The following is a 20,449-nucleotide window of genomic DNA, read 5'->3' as shown; positions in this document are numbered from 1 at the left end:
GATTGGGGGCGGGGGGAGCCTATAGAGAGCGGGGCGGCGGGGCGGTGAGTGCGGCCTCCATGCTTGTCCCCGGCTGCTGCATTGTGGGAGTCTGACCTCACTGCACGCCGACATGGGAGCCGTCACCGACGGTAAGTAGCAGCCCCGCTCCTCCCAGCACCCTCCCCCGGTACAGGCCCCGGCCGCCTCGGGTAATAGCTCCGGACCGGCCGCCATCGGCTAGGCCGCAAAAGCACCGGGCTCGAGTTACGGTTTGGCCGGGACATAGACACTCCAGTCGGCCAGAGAGCAGCGCCGGCTCGGGGCCTGTAATACACGGGAGTGCCGGTGGTGGGGCGGAACAGGCCTGTCTGTAGTCATTCTAATGGTTTATGGGGTAACTAGTCTGTGCGGGCCTTATAATGGTTAGCAGTGTAATATACAGTCATGTCCTTGTATTATATAATATATTACATGTTAGGGCTGCCTCACAGGAGTGTATCCTCCTGCGTATTACGTGCGGACTGCGGCCGGGCTCATACGGGCGTGTTGTAAAACGCCGTGGGTGCCAGTGATTTTTTTTTCACCCCGCATGACCGTGTATCTCCCCTCGCCGCCATGCACGGTCTGACTGCTTCCCTTTTATAATGTCCCACGACGTCGCAGTTGCATATGTACAGTGTTTATTACGCGCCTGTAGAGAACAGGGCTCTATCGCACATATTACGCAGTAAAATAGAACATGCTGCGTTCTTTTTTCCGCGACTATTAGAATACGTAAGTGAGGATGGATCAATGAAAATCAATGTACTTTCATTGACTCCATTAGCCATGTATTCGGCTATTCCGCTCGTGTCAGCCTCCTGCACATAACATGCAGTATCAGTCTCCCAATAGACTTTTAATTGTTCTGCTCACACAAGTTACGCAAAATACGTGCAAAAAAAAGAAAATCGTGGTATTACGCCAAGATAGTGTATGGGGAGTGGTGGCACACAGCAAATACGCACATCATTGCATGCTTGTGCGCCAGGGATACGTACGCCACCAGACAGGGTCATGTGAGCCTGGCCTTAGTGCGCCTCCACACGGACGTATTCGCACGCGCGTGAAATACTGTGTCATTCCGCTGGAATAAGAACACATCTGGAGGTAATTAGCCATTTCTACAAGTGCGTTTGTTTGCAGCGCACAAATCAACAAACCTTGAGGCAGAAAAAGTACCATAAAATACGCCAATACGTGCACCAAATGGCATTACGAAAACGGCCAATGTAGTGCCTCGGGGGACGTTAGCGTCCGTGATCTGCCGCTTTCAGCACTTCTAGGACTTTCGTTGGGTTCGTGGGACTGAACCAGACAGCCGAAATCAGAAGAGCCTAACTTATTCCATAGTGGAAAATCAGCATTGAATGCTTGTCAGATCCACGGGAGCCATATCTGCCCTAAGTGGGTCATATTGTGCTGCCGATTTTCGTGCGGGTTTCAGCTTTTGGCCGCCTTCACATGACTGGATTCCGATTGCGGAATCTGCGGTCGGCGTCCGCATGGAGGATCTGCAGCAAATCACACTCATTCAAAGGTATGTACTTTCCCTTTTGCCTTTACACTTGTAGATACGAATTGCATATTCCCCGAGTGGAGGAATAATCGCAGCATGCGCTATTTTGTGGCAGACTCCATGCGGACAGCCTTCATTGAAGTCAATAGAGGCCGTCCAACCTGCAGCCCTTCTGCAATTAACATTGCAGATGGGACACCGGTACCCACGTTATCGCCTAGCGATGGCGCAAGAAATACAATTTTTTTTTTAAATTGCTGTACTACGCATGACTGCCTGCGAGCCTCCGCGGTCATCCACTACAGATTTTGCAAGACATACTGATCGAAGCCTGTACAGCTTCGATGTCGGAAGACGTCCGGCAGGGTATTCTTACTGTAGATTACTGGCCGCTCTGTTGTTGGGGGGGCCTCTCCAGCATGTCCCATACCGCAGTACTAGCCCTAGCCAACAGATTGCGCCATTGTATAATGGCAGAAAGAGAAAGCCCCCTAGGAAGCCCTCAATCCACAATTGAATTGCAAAGGGTTAAAGGGTTTCTCTGAAAGTAACATAAAGAAATCCTAAATCTTCTGTGTATGGCCCTTTGATCCGCAGCGGTTCCATTATTATTATGACCCCTGAGTAGAGGGGATCCACTGAGCACAATAGTGGGGGAACCAAAGCAACATTTCAAGGGTAAGTAGATTACAAAGGTCTGGGGGATCCTTATGGTACATTCACACATGACATATACTGTATGTTACCTATTTTTCGTTTGTTGATTTGCATTTGCTAAATACGCAGCGTATTACACTACAAACAAAGTGGATGAGATTTAACCAGTTAAGGACCAAGCGCTGTAAGTTTTTTTGGCGCTAGGTCCTGGGCTTTAATCCCGCCCAATCACAAAAATACAGCGCAGGATTAAAGCCTCTGCTACTGCAATCAAGCAGGAGCAGGTCGGATTCCTAACGGTTAAGGCCCATTTAGACGCAATGATTGTCGCTCAAAATATGTTAAAAGTGTCAAAAGTGAGCGATAATCGTTACGTGTAAACGTGCGTCCATTGTGCACTTTTTGTTAATAATTAGTTCATCATTGTCTTTCAGTCTTAAAAGCCATCGTTTGGCAGTTCATGTGATCGCGAGCTGGTGATCACATGAACGCTGGGTGCCCCCTGTTACAGCAGAGGTGTAAGGTCTTAGCAGACCCTGATCAGCTCTGCCAGTGACTATAGTCACTACAGGGGATGTTTTAGTGTAAAAGTGTCTAATAAAAAAAAAACATGTTAATGTCCCCCAGAGGTCTTATATGACATAACGGGGGGCATAGATGGTAAAAAAAAAAATGTTACAGAAATAAGTACGAAAATTACAGAATAAAATAAAAAATATACATAAAGAAAATGACCCAACACTAACCAAAACCGTCGCCGTATGCGCCCTGTAATCTGAAACCATACGTACCACGGTACCAGATCCTTGTTTTCATCATACGTATATCAAAACATCCGAAACAAAATGAGGAGCACATTCTCGTACTTTATTTTAGTGTAAATATACTAATTAGAAAAAAACACTATAAATGTAAAAAAAATCAATTTTTTAGCTTTTTATCCCCAATAAAACTAAAAAAATCAGTGAAAAAATATTTTTAATATAGCCCTATATGTCACGGGAAAAAAAGCTGTAAAATTAATTTTGGTAGCTGAAGGAAAAAAAAGGGAGCAGTAAAACCACCACATGGGTGAAATCCCTGAAAAGTGTCTGGTCCTTAAGGGGTTAAAAGGGTTTTCTGAATTGTATAAAGTGCCTCTTGCCGGGTCCCTCATGCTGTAAAATAAAGCGCCTCCCCACCTCTGGTTTCGGTCTCCAAAGGCATTTGTTTACAGTCACAAGCAGCCTGTAAACCTGCTGCAGCAGCCAATAAGGGCGCTTGTAATCATTGCTCGGTGCTGTTATTGGCTGCAGCAGCCTGTAAGGATGACGTCAGCAGGGAGACCAGAGCCGGTGGCGTGGGACGAGCGGGCAGTATCCACTGCTTTATTTTACAGCATGGCGGAACCCAGGGGGGGAACTTTATACAATTCGGCAAACCCCTTTAAAGAAATATCCACCCACTGTAGGAAACATCCCAACATGAATGGAGCTGTGATGCGGATGTTAAATCTGTGGGGTACCACTTTATGCCGTAGATTTCACCCCTTCACTCGAGCGAGATGAAATTTGCGACAAATCCACCGCAGTACCTCTGCAAAGTCCATCCGTGTTATCTTTGGGTTTTTTTATGCGTTTTTTAAAAATGTGCTGTAGGGTTCATGAGGACTGAACCTCGTATGCTACCAGGTGGTCTCCGAATAGTCTCATGTTGTATGCGCCATCTGATGCCATAACATCAGTCTACCTCTGTAGGAAATTGGAGGCATATGTAGGTAGAGCCCCACCATGAAGACTTCTGGGGGGCCCTATTACAGCACAGCCTCAGATAATCTCTTCAGTCAGCCACATTCTAGGTATATGGCAGGAAAGCCTTCTGGTGAATATCACCTAGCCACAAGATGGGCAATAAATGGAATATCGCTGGGACCCAATGCACAAGAACAAGGGTCTGGATTCCCTCACCCGTTGCCTCCTACATGCATGACTGCTGCGGTGGATGAGCACGCATGTTGTCGCTCCATTCAGTGATGGAAACCGGCAGTGAGGTAGTCAGCGCCGCATTAATAGACGGCTTTGGTCGGTAAATATGGACCATAGTAATAGGGTATGCTGCAATTTTTACACGCACAACATTGGCCCACGTAAAAAAAAAATGGACATCTAAATACACCAATTTAACCCTTTCCACTCCAATTTGTATCCTGGGTTTCCTAGGGGGCTTACTCTTTTTCTGCGGTTATACAACGGCGCTATCTGCTGGCTAAAGCCAGTACTGCATGAGGTGACACGTTGGATAGGCTCTGACAGCAGAGAGACTGGCAATATACAGTAAGAGAACCCCGACGGACGTCTTCGAACATCGGAGCTGTACAGCCTTAAATCATAACGTCTTTAGACGTCACAGTGGATTGGAAAGGGTTAATTCAATAGGTCTGTGTGCGGTCTGTATTCAGTCCATGAAAAATACGGACAGAACATACGCCCGTGGACACTTCTATGAACTTTTCAGTACTAAGCCGTGTTGGTTTGTCCATCGTGCACGAGAGAAACACATAAAAAGAAAAACTTATGAAAACTCTGTAAAAAAAGAAAAAAACGGACATTTGTCTGCAGCGACCAATCAAACTGCAGCACGTTTTTTTCTCAAGCCTTTTGGAAAATAAAAAGCAATCTGGTTGCCTCCATGTTTGTGTATGTAGCCCGGGGCTACCACGACAAATACCCAGTGTAACCCTACGTGGTACCACTAGATAGCCCTGCCTCCGGCCACCTGTGAACGGGCGCAGAACACGTGAAATCACCCGGTTACACTTCAGAAGCCGGGCACGTCATGTGTCAGACGAATCCATTCTTGGCACGTCTGTGCGGTCCTGACATGTAGAGCAGGTGGTCCATACATAATATTAGTAGCGTCTGTGCTCAGGATGTCACACGTCACGCTGCGGGCCTGACAGATCACGGGGGGCTTCAGCCACGAGTGACGCCACTTCAGGGGAATTATCTAACTAGTCGGGCAACAATCACATTATAATATATAGTGTCCAGCGGGAGCCTGGAGATTGTGGGGATATCTGTATAGCAGTCTGTGGACAGGGATCGTATGCTGGATGGGCAGCCAAACTCATCCATACAGCACACATTATTATCGCCTGACAGCCAAACTACTACTCTAATGGCTGGCGTTGGAGGAACATTCCGTCCCAGCTCTTTAACCCCTTAATGGCACAAGACATACAGTTACGTCATGGAGGTTCGGGGGTTGATATGGAAGGTGATCAGGGGTCAATCCCACTCCATGCAATGCTGGCGGCAGCTGTTTCTTATAGCCAACACCTGCCCATAACCCGGCACTGCTGATCTATTAACCCTTTAAATGCCACAGTCAATTCTGATAGCGGCATTTAAATGCCTCGATTGATGTTCGGGACCCCCCCCCCCCCCCCCGAGCTGCCGCTGGAGATCGCCTATCAGGCCATGCCTGTGGTTCGGCCTTATAGATCACCTGCGAGCAACAGTCAGGGGCTCCAACCGAGACGTGGTGGCGAACACATGGCACGTGTGCTGGAGGGGGCACACAGAGGCCTCTCTGCTGGCATGCGCGCTGACGGCCGCTCCTCGCCGGTAATCGCACAGCAACGCTGATCCCAGTGCACTCTCTGACGTCAGTGTGCACCCGGGATCCTCCTTCCCTGAGTCCTCTCCTTCTTAGTTCCACAAGGGAGGAAACATTCCGGCTCGCACACTGCCTTCAGTGTGCTTCGGGGATCGGTGCCGAGAAGAGGAGGAGCAGCGCTGATTGCGTTGGGGAGGTAAGTATATGGGTTGGGGGGCTATTATTACTGGGGCAACCTGCTGTGGGGTTAATATTACTGGGACCACTCTGGGGTAATTACTTCCACTACTAGGGCTACTGTGAGGTTAATATTACTGAGGGGGTTAATATTATTACTGGGGCTATTGGGGGGTTAATATTACTACTGGGGCTATTGTTGGGTTATTACTGAGGGTGTTAATATTACAGGGGCTACTGTGGAGTTAATATTACTACTGAGGCAACTATGGGGGTCACTATTACTACTGGGGCTAATATAGGGAATGCTATTACTACTGGAGCTACTGTTGGAGTCATCATTACTACTGAGGCCACTGTGAAGGTCACTATTACTACTAAGGCCAATATGGGATGCTATTACTACACGGATCCAATGTAGGGAACGCTACTACTACTGGTGCCACCAATATAGGGGGTCACTATTACTACATGGGGCAGATTTGCTGTGACATTCACAGTAGCAGCAAAGTGTATGGGATTTTGAAAATCTCATCCACATGCTGTGGAAAAATCTGCACAAAACCCTGTGGATTTTGACATGAGGTGCAGGATTTAGTTTCACGGAATGTTAATTTTAAGTATAATGTATATCAATAGCCCATCCAACACTCCAGCGTTCCTCCCTGTTTTTTAGTTTAGTTTTTTTTAAACAACCCTGTCCTTTTTATAATGACTGAGGTAAAAATCATATGTTGTGATAAGTCCTTCCCCTAACCCCTCCTTCAGTACACCCTCTGTCCCGCTTTGGGGCTCCATGAGAAACCTTTCTTCAAAAAGGGCTCCATGGCTTAAAATAGTTTGGGAACCACTCGTATAATGTAATACTATGATATTGCATCATTCTGCATGATCAAACCATAGCAAGTTCTTGTCCCCTATGAGGACTAAAAAAAATGTAAAAATCAGTTTTAAAAAAGTTTTAATTGTTACAAAAAATAAAAGGGAATAATGGAGCTGAGCCTGTTCCTTAGGGCATACCGTATTAAGGTGCTTCTACACAGGACGATTGTGGGGCGCTCAAGCACCCAACAATCGTCCCAGCGCTAATCACACAGGAGTGGAGATCGCTCAGTGAATAGGGGCAGAGCGCACCGGAGATCGCTTCATCTGCCCGCCTCCATTCACAGTAAACAGGCAGTTGTTTATAGATGAATGACTGCCTGTTTATACGGGCTGATCATTGTTTGAATTTTTTATTTCATTTGTTAATGCTTGCAGAAACCAAATGATGAGTGAATTATCATTTGTAATTCAGTCACTGACAGCCTTTCCATTGAATGATTGTCATTCAGATTCCCGCGATCCAACGAGAAACTGAATGATGATTGGTCTGTGTATGTATTGACATAGAAAAGTATGCTATTACCTTGAAACTATAAGGCCAAGACGTCCGATAGTTTAAAAAACGTAATATAAAATTTGCTGCAAAAAATAGAAAAATCTGCAAAAGAAAAGGGCTAAAAAAAGGGATTTACTACAAAATACATTTTCTCGCACCGACATTACATAGGAACAAAAAAGCCTTTTCTTAATAGGCATACATGTGACTACGGTAAACCGAAGCATATTCAGTGTGAAAACTAAACTATAAAAATAGAGAAAATATATTTTTTCTTATATTTGCAGCGCAAAAAAAAAGAAATTTGCTCTATAGCCCCATACAGTGCCAGGAAAAAAATACAATTTTTCCTGCAAGATAAGTCGTCCCACTGCTACACCAATGGGGGAAAAGTTTTGGTTTCTGAAATGCAAGGATGCAAAAAATGAAAAATTTTTTTTTTTTCTTTTTTTTTTAAATAGGGTAACTAAGGCCAGGACAGGCTCGGCAGTTATGGGGTTAAGTGTAGCGCTGTCTGTGTGGTTCATTTCTAGATTTATTGATTATATGGTTCTCTTCGGCAGATGAAGTTATTCGCAAACGGCTTTTAATCGATGGCGATGGTGCAGGAGACGACCGAAAAATCAACCTTATGGTGAAAAGTTTTATAAAGTGGTGCAACTCTGGATCACAGGAAGATGGGTGAGAGGTCTAATGACTACTATCTCATGCAGTCAGGACAATGCAGTGACCCCATCTCTATTATAATGGCAGTTCCTAATTATAGACCAATTACTGTAGTTAAATGGAACCCGTCGGGAGGTTTGGGGTCACAAAACCGCCAGCTTGTCATCATGTAACTGGGGTTCAGCTTTCTAAACATGCAGTATCAAAACTGGTTGTTTCAGCAATGTCTAGTAAAAGAACGTCCAAATTACTAGAGATGAGTCCAAGACTTATTCCGAGGGGCGTCTGGCACATGCACAGACTAAGCCAAGGACTGTATGTGTTACTTCACTGCACATAAGTGAGATATACTGTTCTTGGCTTCATCTGTGCAATGCAGTGGTGTCGCTGATGAAGAGTCCCGGACTCCTCTCCGCTACTTTACTACACATTGAAGAAACACATGGCTTCAGGGGTCTAACTATAGTAGATGCAGATGGGACACTCGCCCCCAAGGCCAAGAAACATTGGGGGGGCCCATAGAGTCTCTCTTCACTATATAAGGAGACTAGTACTATAATTGAAACAGTAGAGTTGGGGGCCCTGTTATAGATTTTGGATTGGGGCCCAGCAGCTTCAAGTTACGCCTTTGGATGGCTTTGACATGGGCAGGTGTGGAAAGTTTAACCCCAGCTTCATAGTGACATGCTGATGGTTGAGTTGTCCCAAACCTACAGTAAATCTCTAATTCTTGCACAGTTAGTTGAAGATTACATTTGGGGTCTGGACCATGCCCCCCAGAGAGAGAACCCACTTGAACAGCCATTTAGGGAACTCGGTAGCAGTATTTCCAACAAGCAGAGTCAATAGTAGACCAACTCCGAGCCTGGAAGAAATCCCACCCAGACTTGACTTAAAGCATTACCTTGAAAATAGCATTTACAAGGATTTCATCCCCTTGTGCTGGACTTGTACGCAGATAATTATTGCATCCGTGTAATTGGCTATTTTTGTCTTAAAAGTTAGCAGCTATGAGATGTATTACCAAATGCACCTGCTTTACCAGAATCATTGCTGCAACAAGTAGACATCAAGTAAACCAGCCTGAACAGTCCCCTGGCCGAAAACAATATACCAAAACTATGACTTATGAGCCTCTGGCTGATAAGTCTAAATATATAGCAACCAAATGATAATTAGTGGTGGCATTGGTGACAGTCGTGGTGACCTTCTGGAGCTCTGCTCACATGGCGGCCCTTCGCAGCCTCTTTGTGTGCTGAAGAGAATTTGCAGATGGACAGCTGTTATCACACAGTAGTGGTGAAAGATACTGATTCAAGAAGTACATAAGAGAGCTGCATAGAGCATGGAAGGCAATTTCCTAATGTAAGGTCAAGGCCAAGATGCTGTCATTGACACATGGATTTTCCACACTACATAACTGTCTGCCAGTCACTTGTTCGGCCCACCAATATCGTACCTGATCCCCTCCCTCTCCATCCCCATACACATCCCCACTTGGCACAGCCGAGTATGCATGTGTTCTTAATGGGGAGAGGTGACCTGCTGAAGAGACCTCTCTGAGATCTCCTTGAGAACAGAAGGATTGGGCAGTTGAAATCCATCTGCCTGATCCCTATCTCCTCCAACAACTGCAATCAGTGGAGAGTTGGGGGTTGCTGTACACATTAAATGATCGCCAGGTCTTGTTGGAAGTTGGTGGGAGCGGATTATATACTGTACAGTGATCCCCCTTCTATCGCGGGGGTTACATTCCAGAGACCCCCGCGATATGTGAAAATCTGCAAAGGAGCGGCATTATATTTACACAAATCAATCTGTCGGGTGAACTGCCAAACAATCGCAAAAGTGAACAAACAGACCGATCAGTGAGCCAATCAGCACCCGATACAGAACACATTCCATCAGCCAATCGTGTGCCGTGTACAATCTAGCGTTGGCAAGCGCTAGTGGCGTACTGTATTTCCTGTATGTACCACAAAATTCAACGATATAGTGAAAAACTCTGTGAAAACAGAATTGTATATGGTCTATCTAAAATCCGCGATGCACTGAAGCCGCAATCATTGAACCGCGATATAGCGAGGGATCACTGTATATCTAATGTGAATGGTCTCCTTAACATGTCATGCAGACAGAAATGTCATGCCGCCATGTGCACAGATTCTGTATGGTGATGTCCCTTCTGCTCCATACGATGGAACCGATGCATGGTACTGTAGTATAGGAACACCTCCATGGTATATTTGGTGGAGCTTACCACAATTGTGTTTTGCTGCATTCATACAGTATCTGACATTTTATATACCTCTATACTAAACTAGAGGAACAGTAAGACCCCATAAACTGCTCTTAGTGCCGTATTACATTGCAGTACAACTCTGTGACGGGCATCGATTCATAATATGACCGTGTGCTGGGCCCTAAAAGGTGGATTCTTAAAAACCGGTTGGTTGTAGGTCGGAGAACATTACAGCTATAGGGTCTTACTCACGTTGTTCCCTCTTACTCCACAGATACTCCCAGTACCAGCGCATGCTCAGCAGCTTGTCTCAGTGCTCCTTCTCCATGGGGAAAACTCTCCTGGTACATGACATGAACCTCCGAGAAATGGAGAACTATGAGAAGATATACAGTGATATCGGTAAGATATGTACCAATGGCAGGTGTCTTTAGTGACTGTACTGTAAAGATGTGTTCACATGTAGCAGAAAAATCCACAGCATAACTGCACCAAAAATATGCAGCAAAGTGTGGACCATTTGACATGAATCCGCAGCAGACTTCACCCCATCAATTGAAGGAGTGAAATCTACTGCAGATCTGTGTCAAAGTCTGCAGCAGAAAATATGTTATAGGTATTGGTGCAGATCCACACAGAAATCCGCAAAGTCTAAGCACACCTTCAGGGTACGATTTGGGTGAAATCCACGTGAAATATATGCTTGCCTTAATGCGTATTTCTTACGTGAAATTTCCTTAGAACTGTCTCAGATTCACACGTACCTTAAAAGGGCTGACCGGTGTGTTGACAACCTGATGTGGACTCCACATCAAGACGTAATGTCAATTTTCTTTTCTGTTTTTCTTGTGACGTGAATTTAAAATCTGCCTAGAATGCTGTCCGGATTCTCACTTCGATGGAGGGGGCGTCTGTTGGAGGAATTTTCCGCAGATCTGATGTGCAATTCTGCCTCAATGTGAACAAGGCCTAAATGGAATATTGTCATTGTAGTTTAAAGGGAACCTTTCATCAACTATAAACTAAGTTATGGTTCTTATAGTTCAGGTGATGTGGAGAACTGTGTCTTACTCTCCTGTTCATGCGTTTTCTGGTGAAGTCGGCGCACACACACCAGCTTGACTCTATTCAGATGGCTGTGCACTTCCTTCTCTATAGGAGAGCGTGCACAACACCTAGCCATAACACCAGCCTTTCCAATTATAACTTTTAATTAACCATTTATGCAGTTTGCTGCATGTTCTCTATGAGGTAAGACATCATTTTTTACCGTCCCTCCAAAGGTTAACCCCTTTTACCTTCCTTGCTGGACAGCAATGCATCCAATCCAGACTTGTGAAAGATCAATCTCTTTAATAAGATTTGGTTTCACTCTCTGGTGAAATGAAAGTATTCTAGTAGTTGTGACTACTGAGTTTGTTTACCATGGAGCTCAATGATCTATATTGTGATGGTTGTTCTCACAGCCTCCACCTTGTGGTGAATGTTGCTAATTGCATCCAAGGTGAAAACATGTATATACCGTAGTTCTAGAACATGTGACGAAACTAACTCCTGGGTTTCTGTAGATTCAACGTGAGCTAAACGATAATCTATATTTTTGTCTTTGATCATTTTGCTCATTCACACAGGTAAGTTTATAATTGTTCAGAGCTCTAGCTCTGGAGGATATGACTGCCCATGCACATTAAATAGCTGTCTGCCAAACGCTCATCCAGGTGACTGCTATGTCATCCGACACTACATTCAGCTCGGGGGAGAGTCAGGAGGCCCCCATACACATTAGATGATCTGCCAGACATCTAATGTGTATGGCCACTTAAAGGGATAGAAACACTTTTTTTAGTTAATGAGATCATCAATGTTAACAATAGCTGATAATCTGAAGATTTTTGGATCATGATTTGTCACCTACTGTAAGCTGATGGTTTAAAGGGGTTATGCCTAGAGATAAGCGAGTGTACTCGCTAAGGCAAACTACTCGAGCGAGTAGTGCCTTATGCGAGTACCTGCCTGCTCGTCTCTAAAGATTCGGATGCCGGCGGGGGAGAGCCGTGAGTTGGGGGAGAGAGATCTCCCCTCCATTCCTCCCTGCTCTCCGCCGCCGCTCCCCGCCGGCACCCGAATCTTTAAAGACGAGCGGGCAGGTACTCGCATAAGGCACTACTCGCTCGAGTAGTTTGCCTTAGCGGGTACGCTCGCTCATCTCTAGTTATGCCAAGTTATAAAGTATATATACTCTATGCACAGAATAGTGGATAACTTTATGGTTGATGGGGGTCCAATTGCTGGGAGAATGTGGGCCTAATGGGTCGCCAAGTGATTGGCGTGAAGGTTGCATTGGAGTATCGGCACTTCAGTCACTTTAATGAGTGCCCTGGAGATTACAGAGTTCAAGCACTTCGTAAATCTTCAGTCTTGTCATTGAATTGAATGTAGCAGCGGCACACCTTCAAGACCTCTGCTCCATTCATTTGGATCCTCATTCTCAGCAGCTTGTCTCAGTGCTCCTTCTCCATGGGGAAAACACTCCCTGGTACATAACATGATCCTCTGAGAAATGGAGAACTAAGAGAAGACTTACAGTGATATCAGTAAATATTATATAGGTAGAAGTGTACAAATGGCAGATTTCTTTAGTGACTGTACTGTAAGAGGGTGTTCACATGTAGCAGATTTGCTGTGGGAAAAATCTGTAGCGGTTGTACTTCCACCAATGATAAGGTTATCCCCAATCTTGTAGATTAAGAATATTTTTATAACTTGGCACAACCCATTTAATCATGTATTGTTTGTATATGTATGGTCTGCTATGCTGTAGCAAATAAATGCTTTCAGATGAAAAACTAGCAGAACAGTGGCCATGTATTATAGATAGTTGTTCAGCCAACAGCTTTTCCTCCTGATACTCGCCCCCCCTTAAACACATAAATGCTCAGATTGGCTGCATGCGTGTGTTCTGTATGGAGAGAGGGTAGTAAACCGATGCCACACACCCTGGCACCGGCTTCTCTCTCCTGAGATCAAAAGGATCAGGCATGTAGAAATCGAACAGCCCTATCCCTCTTTCCCCTGACATCAGCTGGTCCCTCTGAAGTCTGTGGGTGCAGCCGACACTAATCATTAATTAAATGCGTATAGCCACCTTAAATAACAAGGCCCTTGAGTTCTGATGTAATCTGCATACATATGTTTGAATGATATCCGCAGGCTCTTTTTATATGTTGTGCCTTTTTGAGTTACTGACTTCTGTTGTTTGTATGAAGTGTGATCCAGGTCTAGGATATTCTACTTTACAGTTTCCTAGTTATGCCTTCTTAACCAGGCATCTGTTAACATTCTTGTACTCCACATGCAGAGAGCAGCATCACAGCCGCACATGAAAAAATCTCGGAGTGTAAGAAACAGATATTGCAAGCTAAACGCATCCGGAAAAATCGCCAAGGTCAGTTAACATTTGTAGTGATCCAGCATGGCTTTACTTTTTATACAGGACAACTGTCGTTCCTGTGCTTTCACATAAGAGCAATAATCATTCAGTGAATTGGGGCAGACCACACCAGAGATCTCTCCCAGCCGTCTGCTTTGATTTACAGTGAACAGGCATTCGTTCATAGATCAATGACTGCCTGTTTACACTGAGCAAAAAGTAGCTCACTAGTTGCTTCATTTTGGTGAGCTGAAACTAAGCGACTATAGACTAATAAGCAATTTCTCGCTCAGTACCCTGTTTGGTCCCACTTTTTTTACAGGCCAACTGTAGGTCATAATGTGTCATTTTAGGTAATTTTTTTTCGGCCGTATGGTCGGCTCATGTAAAAGTACCCATGATATTGCCGTGATGCAATATCGCTGCGATTTTCTTGCTGTGATATCGCGTCGCACGTGTGAAACAGGCCCCAGTTTAACAAATATTCTGTGCCACTTGTAAATTTGCTTGTAACAAGGCGGCTATTTTTGGAATCTGCGCCAGAATTCACGTTGCACATGAACAATGGTTTTGTATTTGGTAAACCCATGCGCAGAAAACAATTTCTCCTTTTGTGTTGATATTTTGGCAAAATGTAATTGTTCTCAGTAAGAGAAACCAAGTAATTTTGTAGATATGATACCTTTTAATGGCTAACAAAAATACATGATGTTGTAAGGAGCTTTTGAACCTACACAGGATTCTTCCTCAGGCGTAGGTTCGAAAGCTCGCTATAACATGTATTTTTATTAGCTATTAAAAGGTATCATATCTACAAGATCACTTGCTTTCTCTTACTGAGAACAATCTTATTTTGCTCTACTGGAAAACCCTGTCCCAAACTTTTTCGTAGCCCCCTAAAGTAGGACATGCATATTAGATAATTGTCATCAGGTCCTTCTTATTGAGGTGGGATATGCTGTCACTTCCCTGTTTACAGTTGCAGAGATTTCTCTCACTCTTCCCCCCCCCCCCCCCCCCTGACCAGTAAGCAGTTACTCGAGAAGAGCGATGCTCGCTCGAGTAACTGCTTTAGTAATACTTTCTAATGGACAGTGCAGCCTTAGACTAGACAATATTTCAAGAGTAGCTGCACTTTTTAAAAACTTTTAACAGGCCAGGGTGACATGCCATAAGTTTTGATCAATGAGGATCCCCGTGCTGAGATGCCTGCAGATCACTGCAACTAGGGGGCTGCAGCCCTCACCTGAGCACTGCGCCTCTTTGGCTTTCTTTAATGCCTTTCAGCTCCTCCTGCCAGCTGAAGATTGACACATAGAAATGTGTGCGTTCATCTTCAGCTGCTGAGAGGAGCCAGAAAGTGGTGAAGATAGCCGAAGGGGCGCAGCACTCAGATGAACACTGCAGTGCCTTTATTTAAGCGATCAGCACTGGTCCTGGCACCCAGACCCCTACTGATCAAAACTTTGGACATGTCAAAAGTTTTTATAAAGTGCAGTTACTCTTTAAATGTGCAAAATTGATAACAGTGACTCTGCTATAAGGCTGTTGAGTTTTTTGACTGTGTAGTCTAACTTTTTACCACTTATTAGTTGGTGTAGTTTCTGCCACAATTTGTCCCAACATTTTGGCACAATTTGGTGCATTTAGACTATGCTTCCTTTTCCACAAATCCACACCCTTTGTTGGATGTTTAAAAAAAAAAAAAAAACTGTCTGAAAGGGTCTAAAAGGTGGTGCATCAAAAAGGTGGTGCAAAGTATGTTAGACAATTTTCTGGCATAGTTTGCACCAGAAAACTGTTAATTCTCAATAGTAAATCTGCCCTTCAGTCTTTAAATTGCAGCCTGGACCGTGGCCAGTCCTGCTCCCGCCCCCAGAACAGGATGGGATATAATGTGATTCTACAATACTGACTCCACCGGATGTGGCAGCCTAGGAGGCAGAGTAAGAGGTGCTGCTTGCTTGTGCCTAAGCTGTGAGCGTCCCTCAGTACGGACCGTGGCCAGTTCAGGCTGTTACTTAGAGATGCAGGTTATTTAATAAGACTGTTATTGCACACACTAATGCACTATAATTGTTTATATATCGAGGTACACTTTAATATATATGTCTTGCTATAGATTTGTGTGTGCTGTTGTTTTCTTTCTATGCTGTTATGTGAGATTGATACATAAGTTGTAATATTAAGCAGTTATATGATTTATTTCTTTTTCAGAGTATGATGCATTGGCCAAAGTCATTCAGCATCACCCAGATCGTCATGAGACACTGAAGTACGTAATCAGCGTCCAGCTTGTCTTCCCCCTTTTAAGCCCATACCCCTTAAAGGGTTTCTACACTTTTGCAGTCACTCTTTTCATTGCTCCAGTCCATCTAATACAGAAAACATGAAGCCTCTTTACAAATATTCTTGACTTAAAAATCCTGCCGATTTGTGTCTACAGACCTGAACAAACCTTGCAGTCACGTGTTACCCCTCTGCCTTCTTCTTCTTCATTATCAGATAGTGGGAAACATACAGGTGGGAGAGAGTAACCTGTGCCTGCAGAAACAAACTACACAAACTGTTTGTTTGTAGTCTGTAACGATGGAGACACACAGGTCTGCATAGGAGCTGTATACCCAAAATGGTAGACTTTTTTTCTTAACCCCCTCAGCAGTCACTTTAAGTTGGCAAGCCCCTCCTATAATTGTCACTTTTTTATTGTAAATTTTGAATTAGTATTTAGCAAATATATTTTACACAGAAATTTAAGTGCAATTTAACCCCTTTGTGGCAAAACAATTTTTTAGCCTTCAGAACCAGTAAATCATTTCCCCTTTTGTGTTCCAGTGTCCCTAACATTTTAATCTTTTTGTCAATGTAGCTGTATGACACCTTTTATATTACGGATCGAGTTGTAGTTTTCATAGGAACCAATATATATTATTAAAAATCTTTTTTTTTTTTTTTTTTACTGTGGAGCATTGGAAAAAAGGCAATTTTACCATTATGTGTTTTGCGATTTATTTTTATGGTGTCACAGTGTAGTATAAATATTATGTTGCCTGTATTCTACGGGTCTTTATGATTATGATATCAAATTTATGGAGAGTTTTTTGATTTACCACTTCTGCACAATATAAATCCATTTATTAACAACAAGACTCTTTGTGTGGCGCCAGAATCCAGGTTCATTTCATTCGACATATAACTGTATCAGGCCTGTTGTTTGTGGGACAACTTGTAGTTTTTATTGGTACTATTTTGAGGCACATATGACTTTTTAATTATTTTATTACTGTATTGGGAAGATTTTAAAAAAAATGCAACTTTTGTTTTTTTATTTCATTCTTTTTTTATAGTATTTACCTTGCTGGATAAAGAATATAATTTTACAGGGCTTAATTAGAGCTCCTTGGAAGCTGCTTCATATTATATTGTACATGCACTGGAATAATAAAATCTAGCTGCAGAAGTGCCCACACCTTGTAATAATCTGTGTCTAGGATGTGGCATTTTCAGTAGGTACATGATTGGTAATACTGAGACCCTGTCATGCATCTAAAGGCTTAGACCGGTGTGTTACATTGCAGGCAGCTGGAAGCACTGGACAAGGAGCTGAAGCAACTGTCTCGCACCAAGGAGAATGTAGAGGATAAGGTGAGATTTTGGGCTTGGGGAGTGTGTGCTGTTGAATAAAAAAATAGAAATGTGACACATATAGACACACGTAGACTGGTGTCTAACAATGTTGTGTCATATAGTGTTCCCCTTCACAAACCATTTGGGTGCCTCCACATGAATGTAATACAGGCACATTTTTCATATTACCGATGAGTGTCCTGGCCGGACCTCGGATCTACTGACTCAGATCTAGATCTCTATAATGATGTGAGTTTGTGTCTGTAGACTTGCAGTTGAACTGGGACCCTTGTCCACATTATGGGGACAAAAATGCACACGTCTAAATGGCCATTTACACGGGACTATTATTGCGCAAAATTCATTTGCACAAACAAAATGCGCGATAATCGCTAAACGTCTAAATGCAAAGCCATCGTTTACTTTTCATTTGTCGCTTACTGTCAACCAGCATAAAAATCATTGCCGATTCGCTTACCTCTCGCTGCATGTAAATGCTCCCCGCTCAGCGCTTCATTTGAAGTGCTGAGCTAGAAGTGAGCGATACTTAAGCGGTGAAGTTTGTCAGTCTAAACGCTCTGCACGGGCGCTAACAACTAGCAATGATGTCGGCGCTCGTGCAGTCGTTCACCCGACAGTCGTCCCATGTAAATGAAGCATTACGCACGTCTGGCAGTGCCCTTCCTGTTAGATACCTGTCGGGGTCTATTGAAGTCCACTGCTCTTTAGTCACTAGTGGGTCAGCAGGAGGCTGTTCTACTGCTCCCTGGCTGCATCCTCTGTCCCATCGTAATGTAATAGCAGGCTATGGGTAGGCGCAGTTGACAACTTGAATGATTTCAGGTCCTTGCATGTAATACTGACCAATCTGGTTGTAGTCTGGAGTACTAAAGTGTATTTAATATGAATATTACATAGAATGTAGGCTCTGTTCACATCGGTGTTGGTCAGTTCCACTGTCCTGTGCCATCATAGGAGTAGAACACCAAAGTTGATGGAGTAATAATGACTTATAATGGGTACTATCATGGTATCTGTCTTTTTACCATATGCAGCAAATGTAACGGAATCTGCAACAGATCCAACACCCTTACATCGTGTCACAAACAAGTGTACTGACATCTTCCTTCTCTCTCTCTCTGTAGCTGGAGTTAAGGAGGAAACAGTTCCATGTACTGCTCAGCACTATCCATGAGCTTCAACAGACACTGGAAAGTAAGTATCTGCAAATGTGCTTTACACTAACAATACCCAGGAGCATATGTTTCCGTCAAAGTGGTTTCCATGTTCACCCCTGTTATGATATATTGGTTGCGGTGGTGGGCTTAATAGTATTAAAAAATCCACAAATACTCCTCTGCTACCATGCTGCACCCTTCCTGCCAGCTGCGGTCCTCCGGCACATTGTCTACCCACATGACTGCTGCAGCCAACAGCAGCCCCCACAGAGATTTCATCAGTGAAATTCTATAAACCTGATGCAGAGTTCTTCTTTAGAAACCCATGTGACAGGTTTATGGGATCCCACTCTGTTTTCTGGCCTGGTGACATCACCTGTCCGATGCCGTAGTGCAAAAACCTCAGAAAACCCATTTAATAACATTCTACAACCTAAATCTATATAAGCCCTTTACCAATACATCCGTCATAGGTCACAGACGGTTGTATGAAGCGGAACCAGGAGCTCAGCTCGCTTCATGCCCTGTGGCTGTCAACTGTTTCTGACAGCCACCTTCAGGATAGGTCTCATTAAAAACAATCAGAGCTGTAGTTACAAGCGCCGGCCACTACACGGGTCAGAGCAGCAGCTTCTATTCTGTTTCCATGTATGTAGCAGCGCTGATGGCAGGCGCACGATAAGCTGATCGGTCGGGGTCCTGAGCGGCAGACCCCAGCTGATCAACTATTGATGACCTATCCTGAGGAGAAGTCATCAATAGTATTTCTCTAGAAAGCCCCTTTAACAACATTCCTTTATTTTTGGGTTAGATGAATAAAAAATGGTTGAAAAAGTTAATTATCAACACGCTGATGGTTTTCCTATAAATGGTTCCTTATCTTGTTTTATTGTTTTTCCCCAGATGACGAGAAACTGGCTGAAGAATCTCAGGATTCCCAAATGGAAACTCAATAGTCGCTGGCTCTTAACTATGTGACAGAGCGCCTCACTCGTTCTGTGACGGGAACATACCCGGTGCAGGACCTGAAGGGGAGACTGATCAGTGAGCTGTAGTGGATGCCACTGCTATGTCTAGCTTTGTGGAGATGACAATTCAGTGTTCTATCCCCTATAACATTGTCCATAAATACTATGTACCCAGCAGATATACTGTGGAAGGTACAAGTCACCATTCCGTCAGTAGTATTTGTTTTCATCACAAATACAAGTTGGCTGTGGAAGTGTTTTCTATCATTTACAATAAAAGGCTTTTTAATATACTCCTAGATTGTTTTTCTTCCTTTGGTCAGTGGAAATTTAAATTTATTTTTTGGGTCTCATTTAGGTTGCATTCACACCAATGTGAATTTCATCCAATTCTCGTACGAGAAAAAGAACCCATTTGGTTGAATGGATAACTTCACACGAGTCATTTTTCTCTCAGACCGAGAGTTAAAAAAATCGCTTGTCCTCTTTTTAGGTGATTCTAATTCAAGAATTGGCCAATATTTTCTATGGGAGCATGAAAAAAGCGCATTACATTCGCATGCCATACTATTTGAATGCAATTTTCATGTCAGTGTGATGCGTTTTTAATGCTGATTGCTATGAGGAGCGCATGAAAAAAATAACCTGGAAGTGCAGAGCAGAACTGGTTATAAAGACATGCCTTTTTCACGTATGAACATTTGCAGGAAAATCGCATTGAAAACTGTTGTTTTTTCAATGACCAAAATTGCACTTCCCCATGTGAGTACAGCCTTACATAAGTTTTTTGGTTCTGTCTGTAAGGAGTACTAGTGTTATTCTATGTACTATTCACATGATCGAACTACAATCCATGGGAATATCCACGAATCGCTGTTTTAAAGGCAATAAGCCACATATATATCTTTATTAATAAGGCAAGGTAGTTAAAATTTGTTTCCATTTTCTGCATCTTTTCATTTTCTAATAGATTTATTTTTTATTCT

The 20,449-nt window shown here is 43.6% G+C and overlaps 2 protein-coding genes across 2 annotated transcripts in view; one reads left to right on the top strand and one right to left on the bottom strand.

Moving 5' to 3' along the window:
* Positions 1-10,613, bottom strand: part of ATXN7 (ataxin 7) — a 137,052-nt gene extending 126,439 nt beyond the window's left edge. The window contains exon 1 of the mRNA XM_066596635.1: positions 10,513-10,613. The gene's annotated coding sequence lies outside the window, so the exon portion shown is untranslated. The remainder of the gene's footprint in view (positions 1-10,512) is intronic.
* THOC7 (THO complex subunit 7) lies at positions 23-19,756 on the top strand. Its single transcript, XM_066596639.1, has 8 exons — positions 23-131; positions 7,916-8,033; positions 10,535-10,662; positions 13,619-13,705; positions 15,908-15,965; positions 17,269-17,335; positions 18,463-18,532; positions 19,399-19,756. The coding sequence occupies exons 1-8, from the start codon at positions 113-115 to the stop codon at positions 19,449-19,451; spliced, it is 600 nt and encodes a 199-aa protein (XP_066452736.1). The 5' UTR covers positions 23-112; the 3' UTR covers positions 19,452-19,756.
* Positions 19,757-20,449: the final 693 nt, after the last annotated feature.

Source organism: Eleutherodactylus coqui, chromosome 3 (genome assembly GCF_035609145.1).
Source record: "Eleutherodactylus coqui strain aEleCoq1 chromosome 3, aEleCoq1.hap1, whole genome shotgun sequence".
Taxonomy (NCBI): domain Eukaryota; kingdom Metazoa; phylum Chordata; class Amphibia; order Anura; family Eleutherodactylidae; genus Eleutherodactylus; species Eleutherodactylus coqui.
The sequence above is the reverse complement of the archived record's forward strand: the minus strand, read 5'-3'. Positions and strand labels throughout refer to the sequence as shown.

Excerpts from the sequence above, each read along its gene's own strand:
- THOC7 (XM_066596639.1), top strand. Across the intron at positions 10,663-13,618 it reads GAAGATATACAGTGATATCG|AGAGCAGCATCACAGCCGCA; the intron begins GTAAGATATGTA and ends CTCCACATGCAG. Across the intron at positions 15,966-17,268 it reads GATCGTCATGAGACACTGAA|GCAGCTGGAAGCACTGGACA; the intron begins GTACGTAATCAG and ends GTTACATTGCAG.